We start from the raw sequence: 15,327 nt of genomic DNA, 5'->3' as shown, positions 1-15,327 counted from the left end.
CTCAGTCATGGTCCTGAAGGTGGAAGAGAGCGCTGTACATTCACTCCCCACCACCTACAATCCCTGCCGGTACGAGACTCGAACCCGCAACCTTTGGGTTACGACTCTCTAACCATTAGGCCACGACTTCCCTGTGTTCGAACTAGGCCTAGCCTATAAAATTCAACAATAAGCCACCTTTTCTGTCGTTTTATTTATGGCATAATGCACACCTCCTTAAATGTAATCTAAACATTCCAAGTTAATATTCTATTTTTTGTAGGATTTCTAGGCATTTTTCATGTCGCAGTTTTAGCCTGTTAATCTTTTTCTCAACTTTTTTTTTTTGTGTGTGAGTAAATTGTGACGCGAATAGTCTCATGAACGTGCAGCGGCCAAGGTCAGGGTTTTTCATTCAAAAATTCTCATTAGCCTGTAGATTGAAATGAAAGATCCTTAACCCTCTAAGCGCCAAAGTCGCAAAATTGCGACAAGACGTCATACTTAATAAAATAGGCTGTAGATCCTAATATGGTGAAATATCTAATTTGTATTCCCTACCATTAGATGGCAGACATGTAGTACTTCGATTCTAGACCAAAATGACGTCATGTTCCTATTCAAAGTGTTCGAGCAAATAGCAGAGCAAGTGAGCTATCGTGTCATTGATGCGGAAGCAGTTAAGTTCAGAGCGTCTGAGAAGATTTGTGAGAAAATCGCCAAATGGCTAATAAAAAGTTGTACCGTGAGGATGTTGCAAATGTTATTCGCCGATTCTGACTCTGAAGGGGAATATTTGCCTTTTGGAAATGACGATCGGTCGTTTAATCGCGCTTCTCCCGGTACATCTTTGCAGCGCAATGGTGCCGCCTTGCAAGGCGCGAGTGTTCTTGTTGGTTTCCTCTTTTCTGATCATTTGGAATGAGGATAAAAAGATTTTTAAAAAACATGCAAATAAGTTCAAACATCAATTCAATATCTACTATTTCATGAATATTATGAAATTCAAGATGGTTTACGCAGTTGACCCTGATGACGTCATAATATGCAAATTAGACGAGTATATTTACCCCCCACATAAACTTTCGGTCATGCCCAACATTTTTCCAATTTACAGTAGATCTCTATCTTTAAGCCCTTTCAAGCCACAAGTTTTTGAAATCTTGATGTCAAAATCCAGCATTTTTTCCAAAAAACCCTGGCGCCTACAAGGAAATAGTGTAATTTTTATGATTTTCATAATGACTGTTTAATAACCATAACACGCAGTAAGAGCCTTTGTGTAAATTTCTTTCATTCTTTTTTTACATTTTTGATGCTTTAGGCTGCAGCCTACGACTATCCCACGTTTTGAAATTAACCCTCACTATAAATTTTCTAATGATTTTTAAGGATGTTATAATGTTATATTATAATGTTATTGTTTTAATTTGTTATTTGATCTCAGTTTACAAAAACAAAATCATAATTCCAGTCAGTTTGCAACTTGTCCCTTTGCGCCACCTGGCGGTAGTTTTGTGAACGACTTGGAACGCGCGACTGACTTGCAGTTAAAGCCGTGGCCCTGCGGCAGCGGTAAGAGTCTTTTGGTTGTCCACCTACTATACCAGCTGTTAAAAAGGTTTTTTTTTTTTTTCCAAATTTGAACGATAGTTACAAACCTGCTTGATGCTTCCATGGGTCCTTGGCAAATTGGTATATGATGCAAAGTCCTATCTTTGAATGGATTTCAAACATAAAAGTCCCAAAATGGTAGTTTCTTTATGGTCGCACCACATGATATTTCATAAAATGGACATTATTGGACAAAGTTTTTGTATATTATGATGGAAAATATAAATACAAATGCTTTGCAATAATATACAGGACTGCAAAACTCTTTGGAAATCATGCCAAATAGTGCAGAAAATTAATCTGAATAAATTTAGGGTAATTTCAAAGATGTTTCCAAAACAAAAGTTATGGCCGGAAGGTCGCACCACATGATATTTTGACACTTTGAATAACAGAATAGTTACAAATAGCCTAATGGTTTTTGAAAAGCTTAAGCGAGTACATACATGGGAGAGGTACGTAATATATATGGCATCTTTTTATGGATTTAATCCAATTTTTAACTGAAAAAATGCAATCGAACAGAAAATTTAGGCGTCACGTCATTGACCCATGCACATATATAGCTAAAATATGTATAATATGAATTATGAATTCGGCCTGTTGTGATCAGGATTTTTTTGGGGAAAAAATCGAATTAATGGGCATCACGGTATTTAGAAGTGCCCATGATAACAATATCGTGCATATTCATTACCGTGATGTATCGCATTACCGAATACCGGCACAAGTCTAGATGGGCATAATTTCCAACATTATGGGGTTTGCATACAGTCCCCATGAGGGGAAAAAAAATTTAAATACTAGATGTTTATCTAAAAGTGTAACAATGCAAACAATTTTTCTGTAAGGAGTAGGTTTAGTGTTAGGGGATAGAAAATATTGTTTGGTCATTATGAAAACAATAGAATCTGGAAAGTCCCCACAATTCACAGAAACCTAATGTGTGTTCGTTTCTCAGTTCATCAGCTATTGCCAATTTTGTGTATTGCCTGAGTGAATTTACAATAAACCAATTTATAATCAACACCTGCTACACCTGCCATAATGAAAGTGAAACTGTCCATTTAATTCCTCAGACTCGAGACAGAAGGATGTACTACTCTGTAGGAGTACTTTACTTTGATCACCTTCAAATGAAGAGTTTATCTGGCATTGCCACCTGTCATGCTGCCATCCTGCCACATGATGCACCTTCTACAGAAGAATCACCTGAAGTTATCTGTGGAAAGCCATTTGTGATTGTAAAATTACCAGCCAAGAGGATTAAAAGTGTTAAAGTTTTGGGTGAGTACTTATTGATAAGTACTTATGTATAAGGTAGTTACACCACTAATTTTGGACTATAGCAATTTTATTCTATATTCATGAAGCTTCAGTAGAACAACATTGAACAACAGTGATATGTTGTCGGGCCATATGTCAGTAAAAACTAATTTTCCTGTCCTGTCAGCCGTTATACTGTGCTCATAGCATGTGTGCTTCAATTGCGTGTACAAATGGGGTGGCACGTGCTGTGTGTTTCATATTAAAGCGCAAAAGAAACTACGAGCATGCACTGTTGTAGTTTTGTCAGTTAAGTCATGAAGATGATTAAAGCGGTGTTAAAACGGTGCATGCATTTAAGTATTTGTTAAATATGAGTCACATTTAAGAACATGTCTCTGAAATGCAGTGGCTTTCACAACTGTCATTGTGTATCCCAGCACTGTCTCCCTCATCTGACACACCTGATTCAACTCATCAACTCATTACTGGAGACTTTAAGATCTGAAGTGGGTCAGGAGAGTTAAAGAGTAGTGAGAAAATACAATGCATGTCAGATCCGCATAATGATCAGCAAATGATCTTAAAGTAATAGCAACCAAAATAACCTAATAACCCAGCTGCTGTGATGTCTGTTAATCAAAGAACAAAAGAAAAAAAGAGGAAATCAATAACTTTTGTAGCTTTGATCTATCTATATTTAATTTAGAATTTAGTGTTTGATAACTTTAATCAGTTTCTGTGTATTTCCTACTTGCTGAAGGGCACAGGTAGCTAATTATGACATTTTATTTTTGTGGGTTTATGTGAAGACCGTTTTAAGTTCACGTAAATTAGTTTTTTCAAATCGAATAAATGTTAAAATTGATAGCTCTCAATTATACTGTTATGTTGAATGGCTATAGTCAATGGTTAAATAGGAAAAAACTTTCATAGAGACATCAGTATTGTTGGTATCAGTGAATCTCACCTTCAGTCATAAAGATGCCATTAAACAAATATTAAAAATATACTGTCTTTGTTGATTCTACATTAATTTGAAGATTGAATGTGAAATTATTGCAATATAAAAGTATATTTACAAACTTTAATGTTAGGTGGGATTAATCACGATTAATTTCAGAAAAAAATTATTCCTTTTTTTTAATCTATTGACGGCACTAATAATAATACAAAGAACAGATGTAAACTGGTAACCATTTTGAAACAATATTTACAACCAGGAAAATTCTATCCATCTACTTCTGTTCTCAAGGTATGTCTAGGCAATTGCCTCGTGCAGTCCTTTGGAAAAGTCACCATACTGTGTTAGTCAAATTGAAACGCTCCGCAGTCGAGGTAAGACCTGTACAATGTATAATCAAGTTTTGCTGCCATGTTTTTGTTGCCTCTTAAATTTGACAATGTATTGATTTTGCCAGGATGGTGAGGATGGTATTCTCCAGCTGGATTATCTTGATGTGACTGGAAAATTGCAGACAGTCATGTTGTCCTGTGTTCAACAGACGTTTAAAAAGGACATCAGAAAACGAAGACAAGACCCTTTTGATTTTATTCGGGAATATGATTCAATACCTACTGTTGGGGCAGATTTTGGTCTTTTGGACTTTAATGTCAAACCCACTGTTCCTTGTGGGGAATTTGAAAAAACACCTAAAACAACCCAAATGATACTTGCATCCAGCACATCTACATTTTCAAACCCCACTACATGGACAAACGCAAATCCCTTTAGGTCACCTGAGATAACTCTTGGTACAACCCAGAAAGCAGAAACATCAAGTGCTGCTACACAGTCAAGTGGAATCACCAAAATTGTAACTTCTGTTGTTGATGCAGAGTTTGGGACAGATTTTGTCCTTCCAGACTTTAATGTCAAACCCACTGTTCCATGTGGGGAATTTGAAGAAACCCCTAAAACTACCCAAAGGACACTTCCATCCAGCACACCTATATATCCACACCCCACTTCATGGACAAACACGGATCCCTTCAGGCCACCAAATATAACTCTTGGTACAACCAAAGAAGGGGAATCCTCAAGTGCAGCTACACAACCAGACAGGATCACCAAAATTGTAACATCTGTTGTTGATGCAGAGTTTGGGACAGATTTTGACCTTCCAGACTTTAATGTCAAACCCACTGTTCCATGTGGGGAATTTGAAAAAACTCTTAAAACTACCCAAAGAACACTTTCATCAAGTACTCCCACACAAACAGGCCAGACTACATTGAAAAGCACAAGACATAACTATGAATGGGGTTTCTCAGATATACCATTGACTCCTTTGAATTCTGCAGAAACAGCTCACTCGGTTAGCTCAACAGAAATTGTATTGAAAACATACACACCTGTTATGACAGCTGCTGGAGCAACAACCTTACCTGAAACCATGCCCTCTTTAACATCTGCTGCTGGAACCACAATAGCTCTGAAAACTACTTCTGCTGAAACTACTTTTCCAGACATCACTTCCATAGAAACTACTTCTCCGAGAACTAATACTGCTGAAATAATGCCCTCCATTAGTTCAACAGTAAATATTTTAGGAGCATCCACAAATGTAATGACAACTGTTGGAGCAACAGTCTCACCTGAGCCATCACCTGCCGTAACGTTTGCGGTTGAAACCGCAATGGCTAAAACTACCACAGAGACTAATACCCTTGCCACAACTGCTGAAGAAACTACTAACCTTGGCATCACTTCTGCAGAAACTACTACCACTTCTGTAGAAAGCACAACCCTGGGCACAACTTCTGCAGACACTACTACCCTTGGCATCACTTCTGCGGAAACTACTACCACTTCTGTAGAAAGCACAACCCTGGGCACGACTTCTGCAGACACTACTACCCTTGGCATCACTTCTGCAGAAACTACTACCAATTCTGTAGAAAGCACAACCCTGGGCACCACTTCTGCAGAAACTACTACCACTTCTGTAGAAAGCACAACCCTGGGCACCACTTCTGCAGAAACAACTACCCTTGGCTCTACTTCTGCAGCAAGTACCTCACTTGGCACCTCTTCTGTAGAAAGTACAACCGTGAACATAACCTCTACAAAAACTACTACCCTTGTCACCCCTTCTGTAGAAAGCCCAACCCTTGGTGCCACTTCTGCAGAAAAAACATCCTCTGCAAGTTCAACAGGAATATTGGAAACATCCACACTTGTAACAACAACTGCTGGAACAACAGCAACTACGCCTGCCTCAACATCTCCAGTTGAAACCACAATGGCTCAAACTACCACTCCTGCAGAAACTACTACCTTTGACACCACTTCTGCAGCAAGTACCTTACTTGGCACCACTTCTGTAGAAAGTACAACCATAGGCATGACTTCTGCAGAAAAAACATCCTCTGCAAGTTCAACAGGAATCTTGAAAACATCGCTTCTAACAACTGCTGGAACAACAGCAGCTACGCCTGGCTCAACATCTGCAGTCAAAACCACAATGGCTCAAACTACACCTTTTTCAGAAATTACTGCACTTGGCTCCACTTCTGTTGGAAGTACTACCCTTGGCACCACTTCTGTAGAAAGTACAACCCTGGGCACCACTTCTGCAGAAACTACTACACTTGGCATAATTTCTGCAGAAATGACTACGACTTCTGAAGAAAGAACAACCCTGGAAACCACTGCTGTGGAAACTACTACCCTTGCCACCACTTCTGTAGAAAGCAAAACCCTGGGAACGACTTCTGCAGAAACGACTACCATTGGCTCTACTTCTGCAGCAAGTACCTCACTTGGCACCTCTTCTGTAGAAAGTACAACCGTGAGCATAACCTCTACAAAAACTACTACCCTTGTCACACCTTCTGTAGAAAGCACAACCCTTGGTGCCACTTCTGCAGAAAAAACATCCTCTGCAAGTTCAACAGGAATATTGGAAACATCCACGCTTGTAATGACAACTGCTGGAACAACAGCAACTATGCCTTCCTCAACGTCTGCAGTTGAAACCACAATGGCTCAAACTGCCTCTTTTACAGAAACTACTACCCTTGGCTCCACTTCTACAGAAACTACTACCCTACAATGGCTCAAACTACCACTTTTGCAGGAATTACTACACTTGGAACCACATCTGTAGAAATTACTGCACTTGGAACCACATCTGTGGAAAGTACTACACTTGGCAGTACTTCTGTAGATACTAGTACTCTGGGCACCTCTTCTGCAAAAACTCCCTCACTTGGCACCAGTTCTGTAGAAAGTACCACTATTGGCACCACTTCTGCTGAAATTACACCCTCAGTTAGTTTAACAGGAGTACTGTTGGAAACATCCACAATAGTACCGTCAACTGCTGGAACAACAAAGTTGTACTTTGATCCAAAAATTACTAAACTTGGCAGCACTTCTGTAGAAACTACTGCCATCGACACCCCTTCTGTAGAAAGTACTACCTTAAAAACCACCTCCATAAAAACTACATCCTCTGTAAGTTCAACAGAAATATTGGTTACATCTACACCAGTATTGACGTCTGCTGGAACAACTTCAGTTACAACTACACCTGGCTTAACATATGTTATTGGAACCACAATGGCTCAAACTACCACTTCTGCAGAAATTACTACACTTGGAACCACATCTATAGAAAATACTATGCTGGGCACCATTTCTGCTGGAAGTACACCCTCAGTTCGCTCAACAGGAAGAATATTGGAAATATCCACACCAGTAATGACAACTGCTGGAGCAACAACCTCATCTGTAACTATACCTGCCTTAACATCTCCTGCTGAAACCACAAAAGGTCAATCTACCATTTCTGCAGAAATTGCTACAATTGGAACCATGTCTGTAAAAATGACAGCACTTGGCACCACTTCTGTAGACAGTACAACCTTGGACACCACTTCTGCCAAAACTAGTACCCTTGACACCACTTCTGTGGACATTGCTACACTTGGCACCACTACTGTAGAAAGTACAACCCTGAGCACTACTTCTGCTGAAACAAATTCCTCTGTAAGTTCAACAGGAACATTTGAAACTACTACACTTGCCACCACTTCTATAGAAAGTACTACCCTTGGCACCACTTCAGTTCAAATTACATCCTCCGTTAGCTCAACAGGGATGGTGTTGGATACATCCACACCAGTTACAACAACTGCTGGAGCAACAACCTCAGGTATAATTAGACCCGAATTAACATCTGCAGTTGAATCTACAATGGCTCAAATTGCCACTTCTGCAGAAACGACTACACTTGGCACCCCTTATATAGAAAGTACTAGCTTAAGGACCACTTCTACAGAAACGGCAATCTCTGTAAGTTCAACAGAATTATTGGAAACAGCCACGCTTGAAATGACAACGGCCGGAACAACAACCTCATCTGTAACTATGCCTGCCTTATCTGCTGTTGAAACAAGAGTGGCTCAGCGTACCACCTCTGCAGAAATTACTACACTTGGTGCCACTTCTATACAATGTACAGCCCTAGGCACCACTTCTACTGCTGCAACACCAAACTCAATCATAACCACGCCTGCCTTAACATCTGCAGTTGAATCCACAATGGCTCAAACTACCACTTTTGCAGGAATTACTACACTTGGAACCACATCTGTAGAAATTACTGCACTTGGCAGCACTTCCGTGGAAAGTACAACCCTGGGCACCACTTCTGCTGAAACTACAGAAGTTACTACAATTTCCAGCACTTTTGCAGAAACCACTTTCCTTGGCTCCTTTGCTGCAGAAACTGCTACACTTGGCACCATTTCTGTAGAAATGACTACCCTTGGAATCACATCTGTGGAAAGTACTACACTTGGCAGTACTTCTGTAGATACTAGTACTCTGGGCACCTCTTCTGAGCACTTGGCACCACTTCTGTAGACCGTACAACCTTGGACACCACTTCTGCCAAAACTAGTACCCTTGACACCACTTCTGTGGACATTGCTACACTTGGCACCACTACTGTAGAAAGTACAACCCTGGGCACAACCTCTGCAGAAACTACTACTCTTGGCATCACTTCTATAGAAAGCACAACCCTGGGCACCACTTCTGCAGAAACAACATCCTCTGTTAGTTCAACAGGAATCTTGGAAACATCCTGGCTTGTAACGACAACTGCTGGAACAACACCGTCAACCATAACTACGTCTGCCTTAACATCTTCTGTTGAAACCACAATAGCTCAAACTACCACTTCTGCAGAAACTACTACCAATTCTGTAGATAGTACAACTCTGGGCACCACTTCTGCAGAAACAACATCCTCTGTAAGTTCAACAGGAATCTTGGAAACATCCACGCTTGTAATGGCAACTGCTGGAACAACAGCAACTATGCCTTCCTCAACGTCTGCAGTTGAAACCACAATGGCTCAAACTGCCTCTTTTACAGAAACTACTACCCTTGGCTCCACTTCTACAGAAACTACTACCCTTGGCACCACTTCTGTAGAAAGGACAACCGTGGGCACCACTTCTGCAGAAACAACTTCATCTGTAAGTTCAACAGCAGTATTGGAAACATCCACACCAGTAATGACAACTGCTGCAACACCAAACTCAATCATAACCACGCCTGCCTTAACATCTGCAGTTGAATCCACAATGGCTCAAACTACCACTTTTGCAGGAATTACTACACTTGGAACCACATCTGTAGAAATTACTGCACTTGGCAGCACTTCCGTGGAAAGTACAACCCTGGGCACCACTTCTGCTGAAACTACAGAAGTTACTACAATTTCCAGCACTTTTGCAGAAACCACTACCTTTGCTGCCTTTGCTGCAGAAACTGCTACCTTTGGCACCAGTTCTGTAGAAAGTACCACTATTGGCACTGAAATTACAGAAATTACACCCTCAGTTAGTTTAACAGGAGTACTGTTGGAAACATCCACAATAGTACCGTCAACTGCTGGAACAACAAAGTTGTACTTTGATCCAAAAATTACTAAACTTGGCAGCACTTCTGTAGAAACTACTGCCATCGACACCCCTTCTGTAGAAAGTACTACCTTAAAAACCACCTCCATAAAAACTACATCCTCTGTAAGTTCAACAGAAATATTGGTTACATCTACACCAGTATTGACGTCTGCTGGAACAACTTCAGTTACAACTACACCTGGCTTAACATCTGTTATTGGAACCACAATGGCTCAAACTACCACTTCTGCAGAAATTACTACACTTGGAACCACATCTATAGAAAATACTATGCTGGGCACCATTTCTGCTGGAAGTACACCCTCAGTTCGCTCAACAGGAAGAATATTGGAAATATCCACACCAGTAATGACAACTGCTGGAGCAACAACCTCATCTGTAACTATACCTGCCTTAACATCTCCTGCTGAAACCACAAAAGGTCAATCTACCATTTCTGCAGAAATGGCTACAATTGGAACCATGTCTGTAAAAATGACAGCACTTGGCACCACTTCTGTAGACCGTACAACCTTGGACACCACTTCTGCCAAAACTAGTACCCTTGACACCACTTCTGTGGACATTGCTACACTTGGCACCACTACTGTAGAAAGTACAACCCTGAGCACTACTTCTGCTGAAACAAATTCCTCTGTAAGTTCAACAGGAACATTTGAAACTACTACACTTGCCACCACTTCTATAGAAAGTACTACCCTTGGCACCACTTCAGTTCAAATTACATCCTCCGTTAGCTCAACAGGGATGGTGTTGGATACATCCACACCAGTTACAACAACTGCTGGAGCAACAACCTCAGGTATAATTAGACCCGAATTAACGTCTGTTTTTGAAACTACAATGGCTCAAATTGCCACTTCTGCAGAAACGACTACACTTGGCACCCCTTATATAGAAAGTACTAGCTTAAGGACCACTTCTACAGAAACGGCAAACTCAATCATAACCACGCCTGCCGCAACATCTGCGGTTGAATCCACAATGGCTCAAACTACCACTTTTGCAGGAATTACTACACTTGGCAGCACTTCCGTGGAAAGTACAACCCTGGGCACCACTTCTGCCAAAACTAGTACCCTTGACACCACTTCTGTGGACATTGCTACACTTGGCACCACTACTGTAGAAAGTACAACCCTGAGCACTACTTCTGCTGAAACAAATTCCTCTGTAAGTTCAACAGGAACATTTGAAACTACTACACTTGCCACCACTTCTATAGAAAGTACTACCCTTGGCACCACTTCAGTTCAAATTACATCCTCCGTTAGCTCAACAGGGATGGTGTTGGATACATCCACACCAGTTACAACAACTGCTGGAGCAACAACCTCAGGTATAATTAGACCCGAATTAACGTCTGTTTTTGAAACTACAATGGCTCAAATTGCCACTTCTGCAGAAACGACTACACTTGGCACCCCTTATATAGAAAGTACTAGCTTAAGGACCACTTCTACAGAAACGGCAATCTCTGTAAGTTCAACAGAATTATTGGAAACATCCACGCTTGAAATGACAACAGCCGGAACAACAACCTCAACTGTAACTATGCCTGCCTTATCTGCTGTTGAAACAACAGTGGCTCAGCGTACCACCTCTGCAGAAATTACTACACTTGGTGCCACTTCTATACAATGTACAGCCCTAGGCACCACTTCTGCAGAAATTACTACACTTGGAACCACATCTGTAGAAATTACTGCACTTGGCAGCACTTCCTTGGAAAGTACAACCCTGGGCACCACTTCTGCTGAAACTACTACCCTTGGAATCACATCTGTGGAAAGTACTACACTTGGCAGTACTTCTGTAGATACTAGTACTCTGGGCACCTCTTCTGCAAAAACTCCCTCACTTGGCACCACTTCTGTAGAAAGTACAACCCTGGGCACAACCTCTGCAGAAACTACTACTCTTGGCATCACTTCTATAGAAAGCACAACCCTGGGCACCACTTCTGCAGAAACAACATCCTCTGTAAGTTCATCAGGAATCTTCGAAACATCCTGGCTTGTAACGACAACTGCTGGAACAACAAGCATGACTATGCCTGCCTTAACATCTGCTGTTGAAACCACAGTGGCTCAAACTACCACTTCTGCAGAAATTACTACACTTGGATCCACGTCTGTAGAAATTACTGCACTTGGCACCACTTCTGTAGAAAGTACAACCCTGGGCACCACTTCTGCAGAAACAACATCCTCTGTAAGTTCAACAGAATTATTGGAAACATCCACGCTTGGAATGACAATGGCCGGAACAACAACCTCAACTATAACTATGCCTGCCTTAACGTCTGCTGTTGAAACAACAGTGGCTCAGTGTACCACCTCTGCAGAAATTACTACACTTGGTGCCATTTCTATAGAATGTACAGCCCTAGGCACCACTTCTGCAGAAATTACTACCCTTGGCATCACTGAAACTACCTCAGTTCGTTCAACGGAAATAGTATTGGAAACATCCACACCATTAATGACAACTACTGGAACACCAACCTCAACCATAACTACGCCTGCCTTGACATCTGCTGCTGAAACCACATTGGCTCAAACTACCACTTCTGCAGAAAGTACTGCCCTTGAACCCACACCTGTAGAAGGTACTGCACTTGGCAGCACTTCTGTAGAAACTGCTACTTTTGGTACCTCTTCTGCAGGAACTACCTCACTTGGGACCACTTCTGCAGAAAGCACAACCCTGGGCACCACTTCTGCTGAAACAACATCCTCTGTAAGTTCAACAGGAATATTGGAAACATCCATGCTTGTACTGACAACTGCAGGAACAACAACCTCAGCTATAACTATACCTGGATTAACATCTGTTGTTGAAATTATGATGACTCAAACTACCACTTCTGCAGAAATTACTACTTTTGAAACCACATCTGTAGAAATGACTACACTTGGTAGCACTTCTGTAGAAACTAGTACTCTTGGCACCACTTCTGCAGAAAGTACTAAATTTGGTACCATTTCTGCAGAAACTGCACCCTTAGTTAGTTCAAAGGCAGTAGTATTGGCAACATCCCCACCAGTAATAACAACTACTGGAAAAACAACCTCAGCTTTAACTTTGTCTTGCTTAACATCTGTTGATGAAACCACAGTGACCAAAACTACCACTTCTGCAGAAAGTACTACCTTGGGCACTACTTTTCCAAAAACTACTACTCTTGGCACAACTATAATTACACCTGCCTTAACATCTGTTGTTGAAGCCACAATGGCTCAAACTACCATTAGGCACCACTACTGCAGAAACTACAACACTTGGCACCAGTTCTGCAAAAAAAAAAACCACCGTTGGTCCCACTTTTGTAGAAGGTACTTCCCTGGGTACCACGTGTGCACTACCCTTAGTACTACATCTGTAGAAGGTACTAACTTGGGCACTACTTCTGCATTAACTATAATGCTTGATAGCACTTTTGCTGAAACAACACCCTCAATTAGTTCAGCAGGAACTACAGCTATAGGCACACCTGTCTTAACGCCTGCTGTTGAAAGCACAATGGCTCAAACTACCATTAGGCACCACTACTGTAGAAACTACTACCTTTGGCACCACTTCTGTAAAAAAAACCACCGTTGGTCCCTCTTTTGTAGAAGGTACTTCCCTGGGTACCACTTGTGCACACACTAGTACCCTTGCCACCACTTTTGCTTGAAACAAAACCATCTTTTAGTTCAACAGGAATAGTATTGGGATCATCCACACATGTAATGACAACTGTTGGAACAATCTGCTATAGAAACCACATTGGCTCAAACTACCACTTCTGAAGATATTACTACAGAAACTTCTACCCTTGGTACCACATAATTATGCCTTTCTTAAAGTCTGCTGCTGAGTCCACAATGGCTCTGAAAACTACAAAAATATATCCTACAGGTACCACTGCAATAGAAACTAGTACCGTTGGCACCACTTCTGTAGAAACATCACCCTCTTTTAGTTCAAAAGCTATAATACTGGAAACATCCACACGTGTAATGACAACTGCTGGAACAGCAATCTCAGCTATAACTATGCCTGGCTTTAATGTCTGCTGTTGAAATCACAGTGTCTCAAACAGAAACTACTATGGTGCTCTTGGCACCAATTCTGCAGAAACTACAACCCTAGGCACCACTTTTACTGAAACTGTTAATTCAACAGGAAAATTTATGGAAATATCCACACCAGTAATGACAACTGCTCGAACAATCACATCTGAAACTACTCCTGGCTTAACATCTGTTGAAACCACAATGGCTCTGAAAAGTCTCACTTATATGGAAACTGTTTTCCTGGGCACGACTTATCCAGAAACTACTACAATCTCGACAGTCTCTTCGAAAACTACAACTTCTGCAGTAGGTAGTATACCACTTCTTTTGAAACCACTTAAGTTCAATTTTACAAACATCTACACCTTTATCAGAGGTGGGTAGAGTACCCAAAAACTGTACTCAAGTAAAAGTACTTATAGAAATATTTACTCCAGTAAAAGTAATAGTCTGAATAGTTACTTGAGTAGAAGTAAAAAAGTATCGGATAAAAAAACTACTCAAGTAGTTGGTTACTAGTTACTTTGGATCATATACTGTATATCTATAGTCTATTTTTATTTAGATATGTAGTAGGGCTGTCAACATTAACACGTTAACGCATGCAATTAATTTAACAATCCTTAACGCGTTAAAATAATTTAATGCAATTAACACTATTATTGAAGCACAATTTCCATTCTAACCCTTTAACCCAATTTTGCTTCTCTGCTTGGGATCAGATCATTTTAAGCTTCTAAACTCCGGGAAAGTTTTCAGTCCAATGATCCAGTAATCATATGCATTCAAACAATTCGTCCAAAACAGCGCTAATATAAAGGAAACAAGGCTGATTACATCAAAGATTGCAGAGAGAACAGAGACTCGCTTTGTGTTTTCAGTGAATTATTCATTCCAGTGTGGTTCGCTTTAAAACACTAGCTCTGTCATATTCTGTGATTGTCTCTGAAGAGCGTGAGCCCTCACACATCATATCTTAGACATTTTATCTCCCCAACAGATTAATTTTAAATAAGTTTATAATGCATGTTGGCTATTCCCAATTCAGAAGAGCGCACACACAGCCTGTGTCTGTGAATGCTTCTCATACTCGCTCCTCTCTGCCCCACGCGGCGCGAATCCCGTGTCACGGACGAGCCGTTAATGCTTGCTGCACTCACGCAGCCTGTCTCGTAATGCTCGTTTATACTCGCACCCGGCTCCGCACCGCAAGTCTTCACGAGCGCATCTGGCAGTATGGATGAGGCTTGACGCACGCGCGCAACCTGTGTCGACTCGCGCCTGGCTCCGCGTTTAAAACGAATGTAAATTCAGTCTAACTGCTTGCTAATTTCACTTGGATGAAAAGAAACATTCAGCACATTTTCCACTTGCTCTTAAAATCCCAAATACTTAAAATGAATAAATCAATGTAATACTTTAATAATTGACTTAAGAAATACAGTTCATTTATAAAAAA

General features: G+C 40.8%; 2 protein-coding genes across 2 annotated transcripts in view; both read left to right on the top strand.

Moving 5' to 3' along the window:
- Nucleotides 1–6,490, top strand: part of LOC107732169 (uncharacterized) — a 36,282-nt gene extending 29,792 nt beyond the window's left edge. Inside the window, exons 4-7 of the mRNA XM_016543439.1 lie at nucleotides 2,673–2,880; nucleotides 4,115–4,197; nucleotides 4,281–4,340; nucleotides 6,239–6,490. Of these exons, the coding sequence (XP_016398925.1) occupies nucleotides 2,673–2,880; nucleotides 4,115–4,197; nucleotides 4,281–4,340; nucleotides 6,239–6,490 (603 nt within the window). The remainder of the gene's footprint in view (nucleotides 1–2,672; nucleotides 2,881–4,114; nucleotides 4,198–4,280; nucleotides 4,341–6,238) is intronic.
- Nucleotides 6,491–6,916: 426 nt separating this feature from the next.
- Nucleotides 6,917–15,327, top strand: part of LOC107732168 (mucin-5AC-like) — a 13,588-nt gene continuing 5,177 nt past the window's right edge. Inside the window, exons 1-4 of the mRNA XM_016543437.1 lie at nucleotides 6,917–7,123; nucleotides 9,709–10,721; nucleotides 11,259–11,495; nucleotides 13,215–14,178. Of these exons, the coding sequence (XP_016398923.1) occupies nucleotides 6,917–7,123; nucleotides 9,709–10,721; nucleotides 11,259–11,495; nucleotides 13,215–13,461 (1,704 nt within the window). The 3' untranslated portion in view covers nucleotides 13,462–14,178. The remainder of the gene's footprint in view (nucleotides 7,124–9,708; nucleotides 10,722–11,258; nucleotides 11,496–13,214; nucleotides 14,179–15,327) is intronic.

The sequence above is a fragment of the Sinocyclocheilus rhinocerous genome, unplaced genomic scaffold (assembly GCF_001515625.1).
Source record: "Sinocyclocheilus rhinocerous isolate Xijiao unplaced genomic scaffold, SAMN03320098_v1.1 scaffold1541, whole genome shotgun sequence".
In the NCBI taxonomy this organism is placed as follows: Eukaryota; Metazoa; Chordata; class Actinopteri; order Cypriniformes; family Cyprinidae; genus Sinocyclocheilus; species Sinocyclocheilus rhinocerous.
This window is presented reverse-complemented; position numbering and strand designations above follow the sequence as displayed.